The sequence below is a fragment of the Aplidium turbinatum genome, chromosome 5 (genome assembly GCF_918807975.1).
Source record: "Aplidium turbinatum chromosome 5, kaAplTurb1.1, whole genome shotgun sequence".
Taxonomy (NCBI): domain Eukaryota; kingdom Metazoa; phylum Chordata; class Ascidiacea; order Aplousobranchia; family Polyclinidae; genus Aplidium; species Aplidium turbinatum.
Window position 1 is genome coordinate 5,733,856 of NC_137476.1, and position 23,365 is coordinate 5,757,220.

Consider the following 23,365-nt stretch of genomic DNA (forward strand, 5'->3'; position numbering starts at 1 on the left):
TACTTTTGTGTGGAAAAGGGTGGACGTAGCAATGTGGAAAATGTGATGCGTAACAATGTGCATGGTGATACAATAAAATTAACTTGAACAGTTGCGCACCCCATGCACTAGGGATTATAGAATAATAGAAAAAGAAAGCAAACAATAAATGCCAATTTATCGGAATGTAAGTTTGCCATAAATTACGTTGGCGATTGAGTTGATTATATAATATATGTCATTTCGAAAAATATCACGCGGCCGCTCAGAACCTTCTCGCGGGCCACATGTGGCCCGCAGGCCACGGGTTGGACGCCCCTGTTTTACACAATAGTCACTGACGCAAAACTTAATAGCGCCACATTCAGTAAAACATTTTTATTCAATCAAAGATCCTTGCCTAGGCTTCCTTGCCTTCCGCCCACTTAATATAAATGCTCAATTATCCTGCCTAAACCTACATAAGACCAACTAAACAAGATGGTACTGCTATTTTGCATTCATCAAATGCTGGCATTTGCACAACAATCTAACTTTATTACGACAGCCCCTTACGCATTACCTACAAAATATTGAACACTTTTCAACAGGTCTCAAGTATTCTTGTGTCATACAATTTTTTAAATTTTACTTAGCAAAATTGTTTTGAAACGTAGCTTCTAAATATTTTAGTGTTAAAATGGAAATGCAATCTATGAAAAATTTCATTCTCGTCTGATAGAATACACAGTTGGTGAACATTTTTTCAAGCAAAACTTGACTAAGAAACGAAGTACATAGGTTCCATCCTACATACTTATTATCACAACTAACAATCCCTTCTTAAAGGTTTAAAAATCAATCATGGCAAGTCGTTAATCACTTTATTGTTTGCAATCCAGTGCAAACGGTAAGGAAATAGGAAATAGAAAATTAAGGAAATAGATAAAGTATTCAAGGTAATACTAGAGAAAAAGAGCTAGACATGTGCAACACCTATACCTTTCCGGGCTTTCAAGGATTCATAACTTAATTGCAAAACATAAAATCAAGAAAATAAAAGAAATAGTTGCGGACATGTGTCAAACTCACAGCAATGTTCGATGTAATTGACCCCGTTACATGTCTCGTAAAACAATTTATTATATCGCGATGCAGTTCAATCTTAAACAGCTAAATAAACCAATTAAATCTGCTAGATCATCTACAATCAAGCTGAAAGTAAACAACACAAGTAATCAAAATAACAAAGTTGCAAAACAGTTAAAATGTTACCCTACTGCTATGTTCAGTACTTGATAGATATGTCCAACAATTGAAAGTGAAAATGAAAGGTGATCAGAGAAGGTATCATAAAATGTCAATCTTTCTAATTTATACTTTCATAATTCTATCTTTTGATTCGTTTTTATTTGTTTTTAATTGATGCACATAATATTATATTTTACCCCTTCGTCACAATAGTGCAACATTTTAACATTTTTGAAAATTTTCTGTCTGGATTATTTATGTTATTTGCTTTCAGCAAAATTGAAGATGACGTTTTATCCCAAAAAATCTCAACTGTTTTGCTTTCACTTTCAACTTTCTGAACGTATCAACATCATTTTGTGCTTCATCCGCCTTTTCAGCCAGACTTTAGGTACTTAATATTTTATTTTTTTATTTCCTTCTTTAATAATTTATATCTTTTGCCAGGCGAAATTTACCCTTACGACATAGATTTAACCACAGTTGACAACTTTTGATCTATTCTAGCAGATCAAAGTCAACGTTTTAGTTGTATGAGATTGGATTGACTAACACGAAATTAAGTTTATTTGCAATACATGTTTATATAATAATAAGTGTATTCAGTATTTGCTATTTTGTACCCAATTATTGTCATTATTCAATATTTGTTTCAATACGTAACATTCGTATTAGATAGACGTAGGCCTGGGAGACTTTCCACTTTCATTCAGAGTCAGACTAAACTCTGGATGACAAAAAATAGTAAATTTGTTTTCATGCAATAGCAAATCCTTCATGTATGTCTTAGTGCAAGTTCGCCTTCTTCACAATGTCTTCGTGCTCTGGTAGATAGTCCTGTGAAATATTTAAAAATGTATGATTTGATGACATGGTACATGCTTAATCTTTGTAAAAGTTGCTTTTAAATGCACTTCTTAAAATCTTTGACTGCGACACTTTTACCTGTTTTGTATCACCTAAAAAAGGGATAACGAATTTTTTTATTGTATGGGTGTCAATTGCTGATAAAAAAATTCTATCTCTCCTTAACTTCTGCATCATTCATCAGTACCGGTCCTTCCAAATCTTTCACCATCCACGCTTGGTAGACATGAAGGAACCGAGGTAAAGTTAGGCCATTTTTTCAATTGGTGAAAACTTTTATTATTCTTGTTTTTGAATAATATCATTTGCATTAGATGAAGCAAAAAAAATTTTAATCACCTCAATTACATCAACAAGAGATTTTAACTCTTTTCGTAATTCTGCAAAGGTCGGACGTTGAGAAGGACTAATATTCCAGCAGCATTGCATTATGTTGTACCTGCAAAAACAACAACTTCTTAGTCCTTACTATGTTAGTATTTAAAATAAGATATAACTTTATAAAATAGATACTATTTCGGAAATCAAAGACCTGAAATGGAGAACTACTTAACCCTATCAATACAAGCTGTGTTCGTACGTGGAAAGCACGTCACGGGCTATCTTAGCCCCGTGCTAACTAATCGCTAGTAACGGGAGCAATGAAAATCACAGAGCTAAAATATTTAACAAGATATTAGCCATGTATATTGCGCGTATAGAAATTAAATTTTTACCCAACAAATTTATTGAAATAAAGTGTATAATATCAAAAAAACGTCAGAAAGTCGGTTTTTATTCTAATTTCCCAAAAAAAGCTTCAAAATTGAAATTTATGAATTATAACTGAAGTAAACAAAAAATTACTTTTGCTCACAAATTTAAGCCTTTTTTGGGCGTTTTTACATTTCAAAGTAATTGCACTGACAATAACATTTATATTGCACTAACATTAACATAATAACTACCATTGCACAAAAATTTCTGGCCTCCTGAAACGAAATGTTTATTGTGAAGGGCAGGAAGGTAGAAAAATGACCAGTTTAGGTTTAGAAAATTCGCAAAGAGTAAAAACTAAAAGTCAAGAAATTTCACATTTCTATCATATTTCCTTCTGTGAAATATTTTACTACTAGATTGGGGGTCCTCATAAAGCCCAGTGTCGCTACAGATAGGGTTAAGTCCAAAATACGTCTTTTTAGATAAAGCAAGTTGAATTTCTTTCAACGTTTTTTTATCTTTTATTTTTATGCAAACGCCAGTGTTTGTGATAGCGTAGGAGTTGCAAGACCTGCATCATGCTGGAGTCGCATATTGCAAATCTAGTTTTCAAAAGTCTCCACTTGGGCTGCAAAATATCTGAATATTCTGGTGCAGATATGATGCTAAAGCAGTTTCTATTAAGGTTGGCTTGTCAAAACTAAACAGTGTTGTGACTTCACAAATTTCATCGGGAAAAAATCACTTTCAATAGCAACTATGTTGTGCTGAAAATAGAAATCATCTGGATACCTGTTCCTTTACATGAAACCTACTCTACCCGGTATTTTGTTTCTGGGACTTGTTTCCAAAACTCAACTAGTTAGAGATTTATAGACTATTTTCCCAAATAGATCTTCCTGCAGTTTCAACTGTTCGATTTACACAACAGGTGTTTTAGGTACAAATGGTTTAAAAATATATTTGATACTTTTGATACTCATAGTATACCGTAAGGAATAAATAAGACAAAACTACAAAAGAAACTTACAACTGAAAAGGGCAATAGTGGAGCTGAGCCAATCTGTAGTTTTCTTGTAGAACCTTGTTTTGTAATTCCCTTCCACTCAACTTCTTGTACGGGGTGTAACCAAATGCCACTATTTCCCACATGACCACTCCAAACGACCAGACATCACTTGCACTGGTGTATGTTTGGTCGAAATAGGCCTCAGGTGACATCCAACGGCTGGGCAGGTTTGCGTTCTAGTAACATAATATAAAATATTTTAAATAATATTTTTCATGACATCAATGGATCAGTTCAGTTCAGTTGTTTTTTTATTTCTGACCATCATATCAAAAACAATACACGTCAACATAGCAAAGGTCAAGGAAAAGGTAGAAGCGACAAAACGCGAACGTTAAAACGTGCTTGTGACCTAAGTAAGTTATTGAGTTGAAAAAAATGTGGCACTGTCGCAATAACTTCAGAAAAATTTAAGATATAAAGGGAAAATAAAAAATAAAATGTTATCAAAAAAGGCTGAAAGTTAATTAGAAATGAATTTTTATGTTTGATTTAGTATTAAACTTTCCATCAATTTAATGTTACAGTCAATTCAAACAAATTTAGGTCTAAACCTCTCTAAAAAGTGCTGTTTCACAAAACTTGATGAACTTATGGAGGCATAAATGTTTTATAATCAGTATCTAAAGTAAGTTAAATTAATCTGAACGTTTAAGTATTTGTTGTCCCCATGGATAGGGAGTTCGAAACTATCTGCTCAGAGGAGGGTGCGTTATGCAAAAGTGTTGCCAGATGTTTTTAGTGACAATGCTGGTCATGGTTATTTCAAGACTAAGCAAATTTTTCATTTAAAACCTAAACCAAAACTTTTAAAAATTAATCCAAAGCCGTCTTTTTATAACCCATCAGTTATAGTTGTTGACGTTAGACAGACAATCGATAACAACTTAATAACATTGAATTGCATAATTCAAAATTAATACACAAATGAAATAGACACATAATTTCAAACGTTTTCGGCAAAACTTTCTGCTCTCTTCAGGAAAATATCTTAATTCATCTAAACAAAACAAAATTATTCGTGAAATGTTAATAATAAATGACTGAAATTCAATAAAACTGCACTGACCTGCGTACAAGCAACAACTGACGAACAAACACAAAAGGTGGTAGCAATCTGTCATAATTATGCGGGAGTGTGGTCATGAGGTGGATACGAAAAAAATTGGTTTTAGTAACTTTTTGACACACTTAGCTCTGAAGAAATTACAGCTTGAAATAAAATAATAAACTCAATCAAAAATTAATGAATGTACGAATTTGACAGTCATTTTATTTGACGAATTGATTATTTTAGGTGGCAGTAGCTCATTTAGTGAAGTTGTATTGTCAGACTGTAGCCCAATTGCTTCGAACAGCATTAATTTTACATAACTGAATTAAGTTTTTCAAATTTTAGGATAGATTTAATGGAAAGTAATGATTTACTTCTGAGGTGACTAAAAATAAATTTTTACTGAGAAACATCTGGTAACACTGTTTCATATGATAACCTAAGTCTACTCTGATCAAATGCATTCGCATCCCGTACTTCGCTTCGCGTAAAAATCCCTGGTTACGCAAAGAATATTATGACATTAAAACATGAAAAATAAAGAAAATTACTACACAAATCCAGTGGTAAAGTGTTTAGAGAAAATACATTCCTCTAGCAAACTCAATTTTTGTAAAAAATTTGCAAATATTTGTTTGTTTTCAAGATTTTTTAATGCAGTATACATTAGGTTAAATAATTTTATAAAAAATGCAAAAAAAAATATATATATAAATTTCAGATCACAGGTTGTGTTGAAATATTATTTAAAGAATTATCTCTCGGTGTGCACCTAAGCAACACATTTCAAGGATTGTTCTCCATTCAGTAGCTGCCAGTGAATGGAATAATTCACCAAAAACACTTCAACAATCGGAAACTGCACCCTGTCAAACTCCGTAACTAGGCTTGAGCCTTTGCAAGTAAGTGGAACTACCAGGATGTCAAGCCCTCAAAGAAACTTTCTTAATTTGAGGATAACGATCTCCAAATCAATTACGCATTTATATACAACGTTACATTTATTGGTTTTGCAGTACTTGGTAATTTTAATAACAATTGGCCTGTATGCGTATTTGTAATCTGCAGGGCACTACAGCAGATGAGGTTTGTCAACTAATCAGACGGGAAGATGTTCAGCTAATTGCAGTCATGCAACTCGTGCACGAAAGTAAATTAAGTGAACGTTTTGACGTCAGCAGTGTGGCCTGGCGGTTTCAGGGTTAAGGAAGTAGTCATTTTGATAACGTGCTTTCGATTTCCATCTCTATCATTACTCTTTGTTTTTTTGTAATTATCAGATAAAGTTCACAGCAAGAATCAACTCTCTGGCTGAGTTCTAGAAAAGTCAGAATAACTGCAGTCAGCTGGTTCACAGGGAAATATGTCATATGTTAGTTTCTATCGGGTAAAGCATCCCATTTGCTCCAGCAACCTACAGATTACAAATTGGTAGTATTCCTAGTCAATCACTTTGTCTGGTCCAGATCTTTACCAGATTGGGTACGGATCTGGACCAGTTGATTGGTACTTAAAATTTTGATTGTAAACAACACTCATCCGAAACAATGACTGAAACTTTCTAATTAGCTACTTTGAGGTTAAGTTTGACGTAAATTCCTTCGGTCTTGTTGACTTGACGTGAAAGCCCAAAGTCAGATATTTTACAACGAAGTGTCTCCGTCAACAATACGTTCCTACAAGCAAGATCACGATGGACCAAATTCATGCTGGATATGAATTCCATTCCCTGTGAAACAATTGCACAACTTGATGAAATATTGCAAAATTGTAATTTCGTTTTCGAGATATTAAATCAGCAGTTTTCAGTACCAATAAAGGTTTTGAAGTTTGAAATTATGTATATATACCTGACAAGTTTGACATGTAGAAATGTCAACAAGCACTGCCGGTGAAGTGTTATTGCATATAAAAATCTCAAAGCATATCTAACAAGTGGATAGAAAGCCTTCATATGCACACACTAAAACTGCTGAGCTGTATTCTTGTTAGAACTTCAGATGTCACGGTTTGCAAGAAACTGTGTATAGCAAGAAATTTACTATAATTAATCACACAATAGGCTCGTACCCTATATTTTTACCAAGCAACAATACAAGCGTTCGAACGAAATTGTATAAAGCAACAATAAAATAAGTAACGTATTGGAATAAAATTGCAAACTAATAATGAACTGACCGATGCAATATCTCGCGAAAATTCGGTCATTCTTATGGTTCCAATTGAGTATATTGGCTTATGCGCTTTGGGAGGCACAGGTCGATTTTTCACTAAAAATTGATGAAGATCTCCGTTCGTGACAAGTTCTATGAGAGCTATGATTCTACCTATTGCAAAAACACAAAACCCAATGTAAAAGAAAAAATATTTGAAACCACATGGTTAAAAAATGAAACCATTTATGAATGTCATATAAAATTATATTCTGATATACGATCTTTGTAAAATGCCTATTTTTTGCTGGCCATGGCGTTAGATCACAAGCTTAATTGCCAACACTTATAAGCGGCAGTAGGCCTAGTTTGGTTGGTGCTTGGTTGCAGAAGGTTTAGTTAAAAATAACAAAAGGAGGCAAAGAATTTGCGTCTACTGTAAGAATGGACTATTACTGTTGGTGTTCTTCATTGTCAAGCTGCTAGTTAGCGTTAACATTTTTTTGATCTTTACTGCTAAATTCTCAGATTTCCACTTCTAATCATTAAAAATATCAACGATTCAATTTAACATTTTTTCTGATAATTTGATTGAGCACCTAATTCGAAAAGGAATAGCCAGTAAGTACACATTTATGCTGTCCTGTTTTTCAAAAGTTGTCAACACTTTGCTGTCACAACAAATGTAGCTCTACTCTAACTCGGCTAATTATACAACTGCTTGTGATAACAAAAAATATTTCTATTGTGTTGCATGGTAGAGTAGCCTATTAGCAATGGTAGGTTGCTTTTTATACAGCTCTATTGCGGTCATACAACTTATCATTTATTTTCCAAACATTTTACTCAGTCTGAGTGTCTTGCAGTATTTCCTGTCTGATTGAAAATCCGACATGCTAGCAACTAACAAGTGTGATAACTTGCTAAACCATCATTTTCTCAGGCTTGTATTTTTATCATTGCAGATAGATGGACTCAATGGGAAGTTTTACACCATTCTATGTTTTAATGTTTGTGTCCATGAGATACATGACGTGTTATGATGGGATGCCTACGTTTTGCAAATATGTTCATTATTTCGTTTTCCCTATACCATTTCTTTTGAAATTTTTTGAAGACTACTCAGTCGCAACTTTAGGCCATTAATTTTCCTTCATTTTTTTTCCGCAGAAAAAGTCGACAGCGAGTATGCTTCTTTCCATATTTATTTTCAAGCAAAATGCTGCCAGTATTGTCGTCTGTGCCCTTTTAAATAATTGATCCTTCGCCACATAAGTTTATGATGGTGATATTTCTACAACTATGATAAAGATTTAAATATATAAATATTTAAATATTAATACTTAAAATATTTAAAAATGAAAACTATTAATACTACAAAAACTGCTCAATGCTAAGCAAAAAGCAAAGCAGAGCGAATTAAATCAAATATAGTAATAACTATATTTGATTTAATTATATAATATATAAATATTTAAATGTAATAAATATTTCTACAACTATTTTCAAAATGTATAAAGTATTAGTGTTTTTCAAAACAATATTACATTGACAATTTCTGTTATTTATCCAAACGAAAATGTAGCTCTGAAACGATTAAAGCAAAGCAAGTCAGCAAAGGAAGGATTCTAAGAGTGACTAGATGACCAACTAGACTACGTTATTTGACAAGTGAATGGTAAAGTACTGGCAGATATTTTTTATATTGAAAAAAAAATTACAGTATTTTTTTGACATTTTTAAAGCATTAGTGACCCAGAGTTTACCTGTATAAAACCAACTTGAAGTTTAAAGTAATTCAAAATTGAGATAAAGCACTTTTTATTTGTTTGACTTTGCATTCAGAAAGGCAATTTAACTACAAAACTTAACTTGAATAAAACTTCCAGGTTTAAAAAATATATTACTAAACATTAACTTTTTCTAAAAATGTAAGATTATTGAGGCATTACTTTACCCTTCACATGCAAGATAACATAGATTAGTCTGTCATCTTGTAATTCTATGAATCCCTGCAGTAAAGTTTTGATTAATCAAATCACCAACTTCTCAAAAAATATAAAAAAGTTTATTTTGTTGTTCTTACTGACCTTTATCTCGGCTTATCCCATAAAGTTGAATGACAAATGGATTTTGTCCCAACTGATTCATGAGTTCCAATTCCATTTCAAATTCTTCGCGCTGTTGAAAGGTGAAATGAGCTCCTAAATTGCAGAACGCTATATCGCATCAATTGTGGCAAACATGTATGGTTGAACAGTTGGTTAGCAAACCAAGTTAGAAATTATACTAGAAAAGCAACCATTTACTTTCCAAGTCACACTATATTTACACATTACTGTACACACAGGCATGTTTTTACAACATAGGGTAATTGAACTTATAGGAGCAAAATGGTTGGAAAGACTGATTCATCTAATCAAAAAAATAAAAAGCCTAAAATGTATATACTAAACTTACGTTCAGTAATCGTTTTAAAAACTATACTGTCTTCATCATCAGTGCTATCAATGTATTATAATATATAAATGTATGTAATAAATGTATATTGAACTGTTTTGAAAACAGTTGCATTAATTGAAAAATGGCAAGCTATATTTTACAATGTTGTCTTTTATGCACAGGTGCTATTCTATATTATTCTTGTGGTTACAAAGAGAGATACTTGTTCAAGTTGGCGAATGTCGATATCTCACAATGTGGCCAAATAATTCTTTATCTTTCATATATATCAAATTATCTTTCAAATAGCACACATTATACTGTACGCATATTAATACAAACAACATTAATAAAGCTCAATATACAACTTTTGGCTTGACAACAATAATGCAACAGCACTGCATAAATAATAATTATCTCTGAGAATTCAACAAGATTGTAGAAAAGGGTGGGAAACTTTTTAATATGCACTGGACAAATAATGTTGAGACGGGTCGCAATGATGCTCACTCAATAACATAAGAGTAGGCGAACTTAATTTCAAGTATGTGATCTGGTATTTATTCAATATGAATCTAATTTTCGTATCAGACGTGTCTAAGGACAACTTATTGAATTTTTTTACGAATTTAGCCAACGCAATATAGTAACACAGTCGCTGTTTACAGCAACACTATCGTGACGACTACTGGTACTAAGTCTGTAGAATCGAATGGTTATTTCAAAATTTTTTTTGTACATAGTCTAAAAACAACACGGTGGCACACAAAGAGGGATATACAGCATACATTGCAACCGGGCAACGAGGAAAATACACAATTTTTATGAGGTCATGTGCCGTATATACGGAGCAGTTTTGTATGTTATCGCTAGCCTGGTATGGGTCTGAATGGGTTATATTTTATAAACTTTTTCCATAGAATATCACATGCAAGCATACGGTCTTGCCTTTTATTATTTTTGCAGCAGCTTCCATAGAATTGAAGTTTTTGTATGAAATTCTTGCTTTCCAAACTTCACTAAAATGCCCTTCTCCTACTTTGTTGAGCAGTTTAATATTTTTAAACGGAATTTCCAAAGGTTTTTTTGATTTGTCTGAAAAAATTTGTAGCTTTAAATAGTCAGCTCCTGTTTACAATTACATAGAATCAACATTTGAATATCTCATATAAAGACTTCTGCAAGATTTGATCAAGATCTATAGTAAGCTACTTACCTGGCTGATCACAAGAAGAATTATAAAAGATTGCTGATGAATTTGATGCTGATATTCTTCTACAAAACAAAATAATAGAGCTTGGGTACAAAAATAAAAGTAAAGAAAAAAAAAATGTCATACGAAATCTTTGCTTAGTTTAAATTGTATTTGACAATATTTTTAAGCATGTTTCAATGAGCGATCAGAAAGTAGATCAAAAGCTGTGTAAAATCATAAATACTTAAACGCCGCTCAAAAAAGAATCCTCTTGAAAAACATCATCAAGCGACAAACAATTTTTTTTTGGCCATGTCATGAAGAAGGAACAATTAGAACACATTGCTTTTTGTGGAAAAATCAAAGAAAAAATAGCTCGTGAAAAACAGTGTCTCACTTTTCTCAATAACCTCAAGGATCAATTCACGTTACAACACAACGATTTTGAACGTAGTTAAATAACGAGATAAATGGAAAGAACTAGGTATGAACGCCTGAGCCTGGAACAGACATGGTACATAAAGAAGAAAAACAAAACATTTAATAAATATTCTCGGAAAAGAACAGAAACAAGCAATCGATCATTGTTTTGTTTCGTCACAAAGCGTCGCAACAATACACTTGTACTTTACATACTGAGATCACGGATGCAAAGGCGCTAGAAAGTGCGTCCGAACGCTTCTGTCAAGAACGTATTTTGGGCCGGACACTTAATAGCATGATTAAGGTTGGACACAAGATTCAATCAATCAATTAGCTTCCTTGCTTTTGCATTTACTTGCACTAAATCTTCTGTCACCGAGTGAAAGTTTGGTTGTGACAATAAAAATTTATCGTGGAAAGTTAGGTAGCAGTAGCTCATTCTATATACCCCAAGCAGGGCGTAGCCAACCCTAAATTCCAGTGGGGAGGGGGTAAAATCAGTATTATTTAATATTAGTATTAATGAGTATTTTTGGTAGTTCATCTCATATACCTTAAGTGTAAAATGCTTGCCAAGTTTACAGTTAGCCAACGCTAACTTGCGGTATTGCTTTGTTAACTTGAAAGAGAAGCACACGTGAACTTTATTCGTGATATTTAATGTGATTTTCACTGACTTGCAACATTGCCTGTAAGTTTAAGTTGAGGATATATTCAATTTTAGCCAGTTGTGTTTCAAAAATGTGTCCACAAAATCTTTGTACTTCGGATACTTGTAGCATAACTTGTCAACAGGAAAGTCATCCAATTGTGTTACACAGTCAGCTACTGCATCGCGTAAGCAGATTATTTTAGCTTTTGTAAGCTTGCCATAACTACCGTAACATATTTTGTGCTCACCGTCTTAAAAAAGCAGCTAGTAGAAACAGTACAACACCTGCCGAAACAAGACCAGCAATCCATATTTTGCTTTCTGAAACATCAAATTTTTAGATCAAAAGTTTGAATATCATAACAAAATAACAACATAAAGTAATACTAATATAACATGCTCTACTGTAGCAAAAATATATAATTTGTAGTCGACCGTTAAGATCTTCATTGTAACCAAATACTGTACTTTACTCAAAGCAATTATATCATTGTAAACATGCACATATCAAACCTTCCTCCTTAATATTGCACTCTTCAAATATGTGAACCTTACATAGGCAGTAATAGATCCATAGTGACAATTAACGCCACTCGTAAAGTGCGCTATGTTTATGCAGGGAATAATTGATGAATTGTGGAAATCTTTATCTTAGGACTGAGAATGCCTCTGAATTTCAGAAAAAAGTTGACTTTTGGGATCGTCTCACATTAATGTCTCATTGAAAGACCAGAAGTGGAAATAATAGTTTGAGTTGTAATCTTATTTCATAGCCTTTTGAGTACATGCATACCTTTTTTTCATGTCTGTGCAAAAAATTATAAGATATATTTTTTTACATTATTTTGTGATGCTCCCATACTGGAACTTTGGAAATTCGTGATTATGCTATATTGCGTTTTCATACAGCGCATTGGAGGAATCGAAGCAACAAGTGCATCTTACAAATAGGTTTGTGTCACAACGGTGGATTTGCTACAGATCTAGGTGATTTCGTTGTATGTTGTGTGTGTAAGCAGTGGTTGTTTGCTGGAGTTTGAACTTTGCGGAATTTTGGTTGGTAAACATTCAAGGATGACACTTCATTTAAAATTTAAGGAATAGGCGAATTTTAGCTTATATACTGAATATGTTCGATGACATGAGTGAAACAGAAGATTTCGAATTGGTGGTTTTACCCCCAAAGAATCAAGGTAACTTTACAGATGAAGAAGATAACGACAAGATTTCATAGAAACTCAGGTTGTACAAGAGGTTGGAGGAAAGGTTGAGATATTCCATCTAAACCTGGAAGACCAGCAAGATTGCTCCGAAACAAACAGCATAATATGAAAACAAAAAGGAAGGAAAGCTGCTAAAATACCATAAAAAAATAGAACCTTGTCTTAAACAATACCTAAAGGCAAACCCCAACCGTTGCAAGAAACCTATGATGGTGACAAAATAACAATATGTTCATGGGAAGACTCGATCTCCTTGAATGATTTCTCACCGACGACCGACCTCTACTGCGAAGTAATAAGTGGTGGTGGCGTCTTTTCACCAATTTTTAACATGTCCGTTAGTTGCAGCTTCGCGCTTGTACAAGGAGAATGGTGGAAATATGAAACTTTTGCATTTCAGAAGAGATGTCATACGAACATTCTCGGCCAAAATTTAGTAAAAGCTAAACCACAAGCTAACGTGCTAAACCACTGCAATCTGGGCCAAGGACAGTGTACTTGGTTTGCTGCAATTTTTTTTTATTGTAAAACATACGCATTTAAACCTATACCATTGGCGTGGTAACATCAACATCAGTGACTTTAATTACTTTTTTACACATTGCAACGCATAGTGAAAAAACATACGAATTTTCATTAAACTCGACTTCCAACAAATGGGAACACATACAAAAAAAAAATATATATACATATATTCCAAAATATTGAGTGTCAGTAGCCAATGTAAGATTATCAAACAAATGAATACATTTCTACGTGCATCTAAGTTTGGATATAAAGGGGTTAAGTACACAACCCGGCATTAGAATCGCCGTTTTTGCTCTTGCCATTTCTTTGTTCACAAAGGCACTCGCATAACTGACATAATGCTATCCAGGGGTGCTGTAAATATAACTTTTCGAAAGTTTGTCATTATGGCGTAAAACTGATCACAAATTGTTTCATTCACAAAAGAAACTTTATTCAACCTTGTAGCCTAATACTATTATTTTGTTTAACCATGAAGGCTAATTCCCATTCAAATATCAGTGGTTAAAAATGAAAAAGCACCATCTGACATTGTACCGTAGGTTAAAATTTCGACTCTTCATTTATCTTTAAATATTTAGAGACAGAACTAAATGGATTTAAGTTAATAATGGCACTCTAATTATTTTAGCAGACCATCAATTTTCGGTTTACCTGTTTCTTCAACATTTGGCTGACTTACAAAATATGTAGCATTACTAGATGCAAACAGAATGTTTCCATCTTGAGTTGGAGTTGACGAAATGACATACATCCTAAAGAACAATTAACAATTGTTACATCCTAAACAATACCGTGAAAATAACGCGAAGAATGTTTTAAAGTAAAAAAAAATCACCTAATGACTACATGCATATAAAAATAGACCACCGCAGATGTGAACCACAATAATATGAACGCTGTTTAAAAAGAGCGTGGTATTTACTTCACATAATTATACCACTACAACTTTTCGACTCGACAGGTAGTGACATATCTGGAATGATATTGGTAACGATATCAAGTCATACGTTGTTCAGGCCAGAAAAATGCAAAAACAAGTTGAAACGAAACTAAATTTCCAAGAAAAATTAAAAAGTTCAAAGGTTGAAGTCCAAAGAAGTAAGCAGACTATCCACCCAGATAGCTCGTTAGGTTAAACGCTCACAAATATATATCGCGGTTTCTTTGCTCACAAAGAAACCGTGGTATCAAGCAACGCTGCTTTGGCTCTCGAAGTGAGTGCTTGAACAAGGCATTTGTAAGGAATAAGCGAGCAAAAAGAGAAAGAAAGCTTTGCGAAACTGAAAAAATTGCATGTCTTTCGCGTTATTTTTTGGGGGTAAACTGATAAACTGCCATAATTCCGGGCCCGACACTGATCCAACCATGTAGTGCAAGTGTGGTGTGTGTTTGTTAGTTACATGACCGCTATCTTTCTCCTGAAGACAATCATTTTGAAAATTCAAACCATGGCCAAACTAGTTTTGAACTGTCATAAAAAACGTCACAACATGCATGCAATACCATGTTGAGTTGAAGTAAAATTTCTAACAATTCAAATAAGTAATATAATCAGTTATAATATATATTAATTATATATAGTTATTAGTCTATATATAGTTATTAGTCTATAGTTATTAGTCTATTATAGTTCTAAAGGAGAATCATCAGAAGGTCCGTGTTCAAATAAAATACTTAAATAAAAAAAATAAATGTAAATAGAATTCAAATAGAAATAGATTCTATTTGAATAAGGACCTTCTGATGATCCTCCTTTTAGGTGAAACAGGCTGTTAAGGGTTTAGAGACTAATAACTATATTTGATTTAATTCGCTCTGCTTGGTTTTTTGCTTGGCATTGAGCCTGTTTTGTAGTATTGATAGTATTTATTGTTTAATAATTATATAAGTATTGTAATTGCGCAAAGCTCACTGCTTGCAGTTTGAGCACTTTGGCAAGGTTGGCAGTAGTACCATTTTTGGTTACTGATTAGGTACCACAAATGGGAAAATGTCACATGGAGATATATATATCTTCATGGCCATTATTCCAGTGTAACTACTGCACTGATGAGACCGGGAGGTCGAAACGGTGTGCACTGTCTGCAGTTAAGTATTGTAATATATTCAATTATTTTAAAGCTATGTCGACATCACCATATTTAAAGTGACTTCTTGTAAAAAAACTTATTTTTTTGTAATATAAAACTTAATGCAGAGATGCATCTTAATGTAAAAACAGCAGCTGTTGACTTGTACTGTATGTTTAATAATATTAAGTTCTATCATGTAAAACTGATGTATTGCTTGTAAAGACTCTGACAATGTCTTGATTAGGATTACTATTTTTATACAAGTATTAAGTTAACGTATGTCTTACGAGTAGCTTTTGTTTTGCACAACAGGAAAGTTTCTTGCTGCGTACGCCCTGCCAGTGGGCAAACTGCGGTTCTGACGTGAAAATGACGTATTTCCTGATCCTCCAGTGATGTCACAACTAGTCACGTTGTTATCGCCCAAAGTAAAATCGATGCCTTGCTTTTCCGATCTGCAACGAGAAGTCAGAGAGAAGATGTTATTGTACTGGACAAAAATAATAGTTCATGGGATACCCTGTAACAGTGCAGCAGAACATTTTCATAAATTCCCAGATTGAAATAGTTTTCTTCCAAATCCAGTGGAGTCCTGTAGAGTCATGTTAAAATTATATATATCAGGTCTGGCAAGCTCTCTGCTCAAGAGCATTTTTCCCGTCTTATGCCGCTCTTATAATCACTATTAACCGTATCTGTCACTGCTTCCTTTTGGCGGCAAGAGTTACTGGCCGAGACCATCAGGTCTACGTCTCTCTTATTGCTAATTACTCCGTCGGCTTATATCAAATAACAACGGGAAAAGTATGCCGTTGGTCAAAAGCCTTATCTATCACTTCAATCAATTTGTTTCGCAAAATATATTTGTGATTGTGTATTTTAGGTAGAAAAAGTGATAAAGACTCGGTTTTAGACCAATTTTCGCCGTTTCTTGATCAATTTTTTCAGTTGACATTTCATTTTGAAAGTCTTCTGGCATTGAACACAGAATTTCATCAATTTTGTTTTTCCGTTTCTGTGCAAACAGTATTCCATGCACTTTTTGCACTACAAAGCAATTTGCGTAGATTACGAATTACCTTCCTAATTATTTTCTGCCAGCAAAGAATGACTCATATCGCGTCAGAGACCGACTCCCTACCCAGACAGCAAAATCGACGTTGAATCAATGTAAAAATGACGGATTTTGCTGCCTGGAATTATAGCGCCGTCGCGTTAACACAAAATGAAACCGCACGCTAATAGTAAACTGTCAATCGCGCTATTGAATATAAGCAAATTTCTTGCATTTCATAACTGGGTTAGACAAAAGGTTTATTGTGAACTTCACAATTATCCGATACCAACATTATCGGGATTAAAATTTGGGGCAAGAAAAAAAAGTAAAAGTCAAGAAATCTCAGGTTTTAGCGTCACTGCTTCTATGTGAAATTGCTGAATTAGCAGAGGGCGAGACCATAAGGTCTACGCCAGTAACAGATACGGTTAATCGCCTGTCGAGTTCGGTTAACTCATCAATCTACTAAAAAGCACCGATGTTTGCAAGTGCCGACTCAGATGTTACTGTTATCCGTGGAATAAAATCATTACAAGCTTTGACAACGTCATTGCAGAATAAAAATTGTTGTCATCACCAATTTGCATAATGTAGTCTTTCAATTATCAAATTATTTGTTTTCATACTCCACAATGCTTTACGTTGAAATGCTTAGCCACTTTTCTAAAACTATCAGTCGGCTTTAAAATTTTAATTCAGTGTACACCATCACCATCACAATTGTCGTTCGAGCCTGCCGCTCTGAAGGTGCGCAACATTGACAATAGTCGATTTCCAACCAAAACCTTTCATTTCGCATTTTGATTTCCTTCTGCGCAATTACAGTGAAGGTACTATTATAGTGTGTGAAGAAACAAATGAGCACTGTTTCAATTGAACAATGGCAATTGCAATCGGACATAAAATAATGCAATTACATCAGAAAACAATAGTCCAATATTGACATTATTGACATAACGAAGCAAAAACTACACAATAAACTCAAAAAGAAAGGTTATTGCGCTGCGGGCTTGACACTCCCCAACACTCTACGAAGTAACAATCCGAAGAAAAAGACTGGAAGACTGGGAGTCGCCAAATTAACTACACACGGCAACGCGAGATGAGAATGTTTTAACTTGACGGGTGATTAGGTGACAGGTCTTGTTCTCACACATTTTAAAAGTAGACTGCATTTTGCAAAGTAAAGTTAGATTGATTCGTAACAAAAATATCGGGATGAAAACTAAACGTTTTTAAGAGATTAGGAAACTATATTATATATATTTTGTTGAATGCCATAGCATGTTATTCTGTCTCAAATGTCGGGCCCGTTAGCGCATTTCAATGCCTCTTTTTTTCATTGATTGAGCAGCATTGCCAAGAGTCCAACTAAATAATGTAACACGCATGGTTTATAAATTTCTGTCATTTTCATGTTTGTATGTAACACTTATAATAAATATAGCTGAGTAAGGGTACATGTGTGAGATAGTGACGATGAGACTGTGTATGATGTACATGATAATCATGCGGCTCTTTGCCCTTACTGCTAAAATGAAGCTCTTGGTCTCTGACAGGTTGGCTACCTCTGATATATACAATAGGTTGATAAAGTATGTCACTATGTTATGTTTTACAATTAAATCTTACTGTTTCACAGCAAAGGCCAGATAAGGAAGTCCGCTGTTCGCTTCTGATGAGTTAGTAGACTCCAAATCATTGAGGAATGATTGCGAAAGATTTGCTGGCTTGTTGTTAGACAAGGATGAGTCAGCAAATTGCATAACAACGAAGTAACAGCTGTGTGAATAATGTAAGGACAGTAAGGTAAGTTGACAGTACAATGCACAACCATGGAAACTAACTGCAAACGAACAAAAACATGAAAACTACAAGTTGGTTTAGATTCATGATCGTGTTGCAGAAAGCACAATTTTGAAGTTTTTCCAGTTTTTTTTATGATTAGCAAACATGCAAAAATAAGATCTTGAAAAAAAATAGACTTTTTGGTAAACAGGTTGTTTTTAGATTCGTACCATGTCTTGTTGTTTCCCCAAACAGAAAAATTGATAGTTTTTACACTGATTTGATGCAAGCCTTATTGTTAATTTTATAATCGACTTGAATATCATGTCAAGTAGCAGCCACTCTATGAAGCAGTCTATGTATATCAGCCGAACAAGCGATTCTTTGTTGTTTTAAGAAAATCTCTGAAACGTTAATCGCGGCTTCGTGTTGATAGAATTATTACGTTACTTTTAAAGACATAAAGCTTGTGTTTACAACCCTTTGAGGACAGTTGGTACATATGTGTACCATGAACTTTTTCCACGATGTCTAATCATTTTCTTGTAGTTATCAAAAAGTATTTGTCTTTAAACGTTTCTTAAATAGATAATCTATTTATAAATAAACAAAATTTGGAAATTGTATTTTGTTTTAGCTTTGCTTTAACTGGTTTTGTTTGTTGAATTAGTCAAGGTTTGAAGCGGTAAACTTTGAAAGATCAACAAGACAAGTAAAAAATAAAAAAAATATATAATTTTTATTCTACATCAATGTTTAGTGATTGATCTGACTTATCCCATCAGTAAAACCATAAAAAAATTAAAAAACATGTTGCTAGACAATGGTAAACTTTTGTGGTACACATATGTACCAAAGGTCCTGAAGGGTAAATTCTACTAGTCTGATGGAAGGATATAGTGATGTGGGAAAAACTTAAAAATTAAGATTGTTGTTCTGAAATTTTAATATAAATAACACATAATATTTTAGGAATGTATTTTAGATCTACATGCAAAGGTAAATTTAACTGATAGCATTACTTCCGGTTGATAATTTTCAATAATTTGGCGAGAATTATGTCAATAGGCCTACTGTGCAAGCAATTATGATTTTCGTCGTCGTCGCCGTGTGAGCCTCTGAAAACAGCCCCACCTAACCGAATAACTTCACAGACTTTTTGAAGCTAGTTTTTATTTCGCAGAGTAGCGATGAGCCATGAATGTAGAAGTGTTAGCTGTAGAGTAGGGTATTCAACAGGTTATAGGAAGTGCTAGTCCAGCCTAGGGCATCTCCAAATCACTTGAACCTTGTATGCAACGGCTAGGCTAGTCAAGACTAAGCTCAATACTCGTAAAGTTTGTCTTCAAAGCAATACTATTAGGTTTTTTTTAAATACAGCTTAGGAATATCAACTTTTCAACAAAGTTTGAATGCATTTTTTCAAAATTTGGGGTAAAAACATGCTCAGAACGCACCAAATTTGATGTGATTTTTCAAATTTTTCTGGAAGGAGACCCCCAGACCCTCCACGAAGTCGTTCGCCTTCGGCGAACTCAGCAGCAGGCTTCGCCCCCCCCCCTCCACTATTCATTGCAGCCCCACTGCTCGCAAACAGCACCAGCCGCCACTGTGTAAAACCATACCTGCAATGATACTAAACACATTACCCTTAAGGACCAATGGTACACATATGTACCACAGCGTAACTTCTATTTGAAATAAAAAAAAATTATTTTTTTTTCAAATACCTCTTTAAAGTGATAAACTTGTAGTAAAAATCATCAATATTTCAATAAAACATGTCTCAAAAGTTTATGGTCCTCAAAGGGTTATCCTTATATCTCTTTCCACGGAGTTGGTGATCTATCGAATTGTACGAAAACAACTACATTTTTAGCAATTTTTTATTCGTTCTGAAAAACAAGTTTAAGTAATTGCTGTCAGTTTTTAGACGAGAAACTGAAACTTGCAAGGGATTGTGACTCATGAAACGGCACCAGAGTATCTGTAGTGTGCTGTTTTAAAGCACTATTTTTAACTTCTACTGCTCTAAAAAAAACAATTTTATGTCATCTTGTGGGCTGAAAATTAATCGTTGTTTTTCATCATCCATTTAAACGTTGGCATAGCACGGCCAACGGTAATTCAACGTCTAAATGTCGTTTGTCTGTATGTGAATGTAAATACTTGGTGTAGCAGAATATTTCTTCGCAGCTTTCGCCGCATCTTGAAAGATGTTGTATGAACGTTAGCGAACGATTGTTATCCGCTTGCTTTCTTCAACCAAGGCATATTACTGAATCTATTTTTTCTTATCATTGTCTTTATATAGCGCATCTTCTTTGTGTTTTGCAATATCAGCATAAAAGGCTTAGCAAAGCGAACGTTTGAGAGCATAGACCAGAAATTCCGTTCAGTTTTGTATTAGCTGCATTTGGTAAAACGAGATGTTTAAATCTTAACTCTTAAGCATAAATTGAGAAACTTTATGTTAAATATTTCTTGACCATTTACCAGGGTGACCCAAAAAAAACGGGCCCCGCGTACACTTTATGTCATATCTCCTTTATTTATTCACCGATTGCCCTTATTTTATAGGACATGGCATAATCAACGACCGTGAGTACACCAACACCCCAGTGGGAGCTGGGACAAAGAATACACTGTGTTAAATTTTACTACAAAACAAGCTCGTTTAAGAAAACCCAGCACAGTTTCATGCATCAGTTCGAATGTGAAAAGGCTCCATCCAAAAGCAGAATTCAGAACTGGGTGGACCACTTCGAGAAGTATGGGACCGTAGAGAACCTCAACGCTGCCAGTGAGAACCGTCCAGGCCACTCGGGACGTCCCAAGAAGCGGACAGCCGAGCTGGTCGAAAGTGTGAGGGAGTCTCTCCAGCAGAGTCCGAAACGCTCTGTGCGTAAACGAAGTCAGTCTTTCGGTATGTCCCGTGAGACTTGCAGGAGAGTGCTGGTGAACGATATCAGGGCTTACCCATACAGAATACAGACGATGCAGACCCTTACAGCCTCAGACAAGAAGCAGAGGAGCACTATGGCAGTCAAGATGCTCGAGAAGATCGAGGAGACACCAGGTTTCCTTAACCTCCTTTGGACCTCAGATGAAGCCCACTTCCATCTTGACGGAAAGGCGAACTCCAAGACAAATGTCTTCTGGGGGTCCTCCAGACCCACTGAAGTAGCCACCAAGCCCCTGCACTCTCCTAAGTGCAATGTGTGGACTGCAATCTCGGCCAGAGGCATCATCGGACCAATCTTCATCGAAGAATCTGGCGCAGCAGTGACAGTCACCAAGGAACGGTATGTGGAGGTCCTCAAAACCTTCAAGAGTGAGCTCCAGACCCTCTACCCGTCGCTCATGAGCAAGTTCTGGTTCCAGCAAGACGGGGCAAGTTCTCACACCTCAAACCTGTCCCGAGATTGGCTGAAAGAGAACTTCGGAGGCCGAGTGATCAGTCTCAAGACTGATTTTGAGTGGGCACCCCATAGCCCGGACCTCAGCCCCCCAGATTTTTTCCTTTGGGGCTATCTTAAGGACAGAGTGTACGCAGGGAAACCCAGAACCATCACGGAACTCAAGGAAGCCATCATGGAGGACATGAGAGCCATTCCCAAGTCAGTCTGTAAGAACGTCATGGACAACTTCGTGCTTCGTCTCAAGAAATGCACGGAGGTAAATTGAGGCCATCTAGAACACATGCTGTAGAACAGAGAAAAAAAGGCCAAAGACCCTAGTGTTTTGATGTGATGCTTTGAACATAATAAACTAGTTATAACCAAAGTTTCATTTCATTCGGACGAAACACTAAGAAACGGGGCCAATTAGAGTTGGGGCCCGTTTTTTTTGGGTCACCCTGTACTAATTGTAAATTTTGTATTCTATTTGAATAAGATGCACTAGTAGAATCAATTGCTGTATGACAGTTACGACTTATTATTATTTAGATTATTATTTGTACGGATTATCACTTCAAGCCCTGCTTCTGCTGGGTCGACTAAACTGTCCCCCACCATCTCTGTATAAGATTGAAGTTGCCCATATCTGCGCACTAAATTTGTTAAACAAACTTGCGACCCGCAAACTAGTGGCGTGAACTTGCGACCTGCAACTTGTGATCCTGTGACTTGCAAACTTGTGACCTTCTGACCTTGTGATCTTGCAACCTTTCTGCCACAATAAACTAACAGAATTCAAGACCGTGTTCAGATTCAATCTACTTGGCTTGTTTCTCTGTCTGTTGTAGGCGCATAACCGTATTAACTAAGCGACGCATACAATAATCCAATCCACTGTTTGGCGCCAGTGAGAAAGATATTCTTTAACGTAGAACTCGCGTCAAAATTCTACACTTATATCCAACGCAAAAACGCTTAATTTTACATCGTTGTAACTTCGCTAAGCGTTGAAGCGATATCACAAAGCAACTTTGAATGTTTGAGCTGCTGTATTTTTACTTTTTCTGCAAAAAAATAAACCGGAATTTTTTCTTATATATGTAGCCTATGTCCAGTTTGAATCCGGTGTCGTCCCCGATGTTATCTCCGTCCCCTATACCGAGGATGGCCGGATCCACCTCGACGAGTCGCAGTCTCCTTTACACCTTGCCTCCGCCTATGCAAAGCGTCATCTCTTGTTAAACCGACTTTGCTTCTTTCCTCTCTAACTATTTTCCCATATTTTCTTTGGCCCTTCTTGCTTACTACGACTATCTACTCGGATCTTCTCAAACCTTCATCTTTATTGTTCCTCAAAGCACGCATCTAACACCTCATTCTAGTCGCTTTCGCCAACTTATCAACATTCTCATTACACTGAAACCCAAGCAAGTTTATTAGTTCCTCGCAGCTTTTTGTCTATAAGCTTCACACGACTCATTGCCCTCACCACCGCTCTCTCCATGCCATGTAAATTCCAATGGTTCTAGC

The 23,365-nt window shown here is 35.1% G+C and overlaps 1 protein-coding gene across 2 annotated transcripts in view; it reads right to left on the bottom strand.

Moving 5' to 3' along the window:
* Positions 1–562: 562 nt before the first annotated feature.
* LOC145770460 (uncharacterized) overlaps positions 563–23,365 on the bottom strand; it is a 36,377-nt gene continuing 13,574 nt past the window's right edge. For both annotated transcript variants that reach the window (XM_082582117.1, XM_082582116.1), the window contains 12 exons: positions 18,279–18,428; positions 15,877–16,044; positions 14,169–14,269; positions 12,012–12,084; positions 10,710–10,768; positions 10,442–10,588; positions 9,142–9,255; positions 7,077–7,225; positions 6,472–6,627; positions 3,806–4,020; positions 2,416–2,515; positions 563–2,046 (listed from right to left, as the gene is read on the bottom strand). In XM_082582117.1, coding sequence (XP_082438243.1) covers positions 1,996–2,046; positions 2,416–2,515; positions 3,806–4,020; positions 6,472–6,627; positions 7,077–7,225; positions 9,142–9,255; positions 10,442–10,588; positions 10,710–10,768; positions 12,012–12,084; positions 14,169–14,269; positions 15,877–16,044; positions 18,279–18,428 — 1,483 coding nt within the window. In that variant the 3' untranslated portion in view covers positions 563–1,995. The remainder of the gene's footprint in view (positions 2,047–2,415; positions 2,516–3,805; positions 4,021–6,471; positions 6,628–7,076; positions 7,226–9,141; positions 9,256–10,441; positions 10,589–10,709; positions 10,769–12,011; positions 12,085–14,168; positions 14,270–15,876; positions 16,045–18,278; positions 18,429–23,365) is intronic.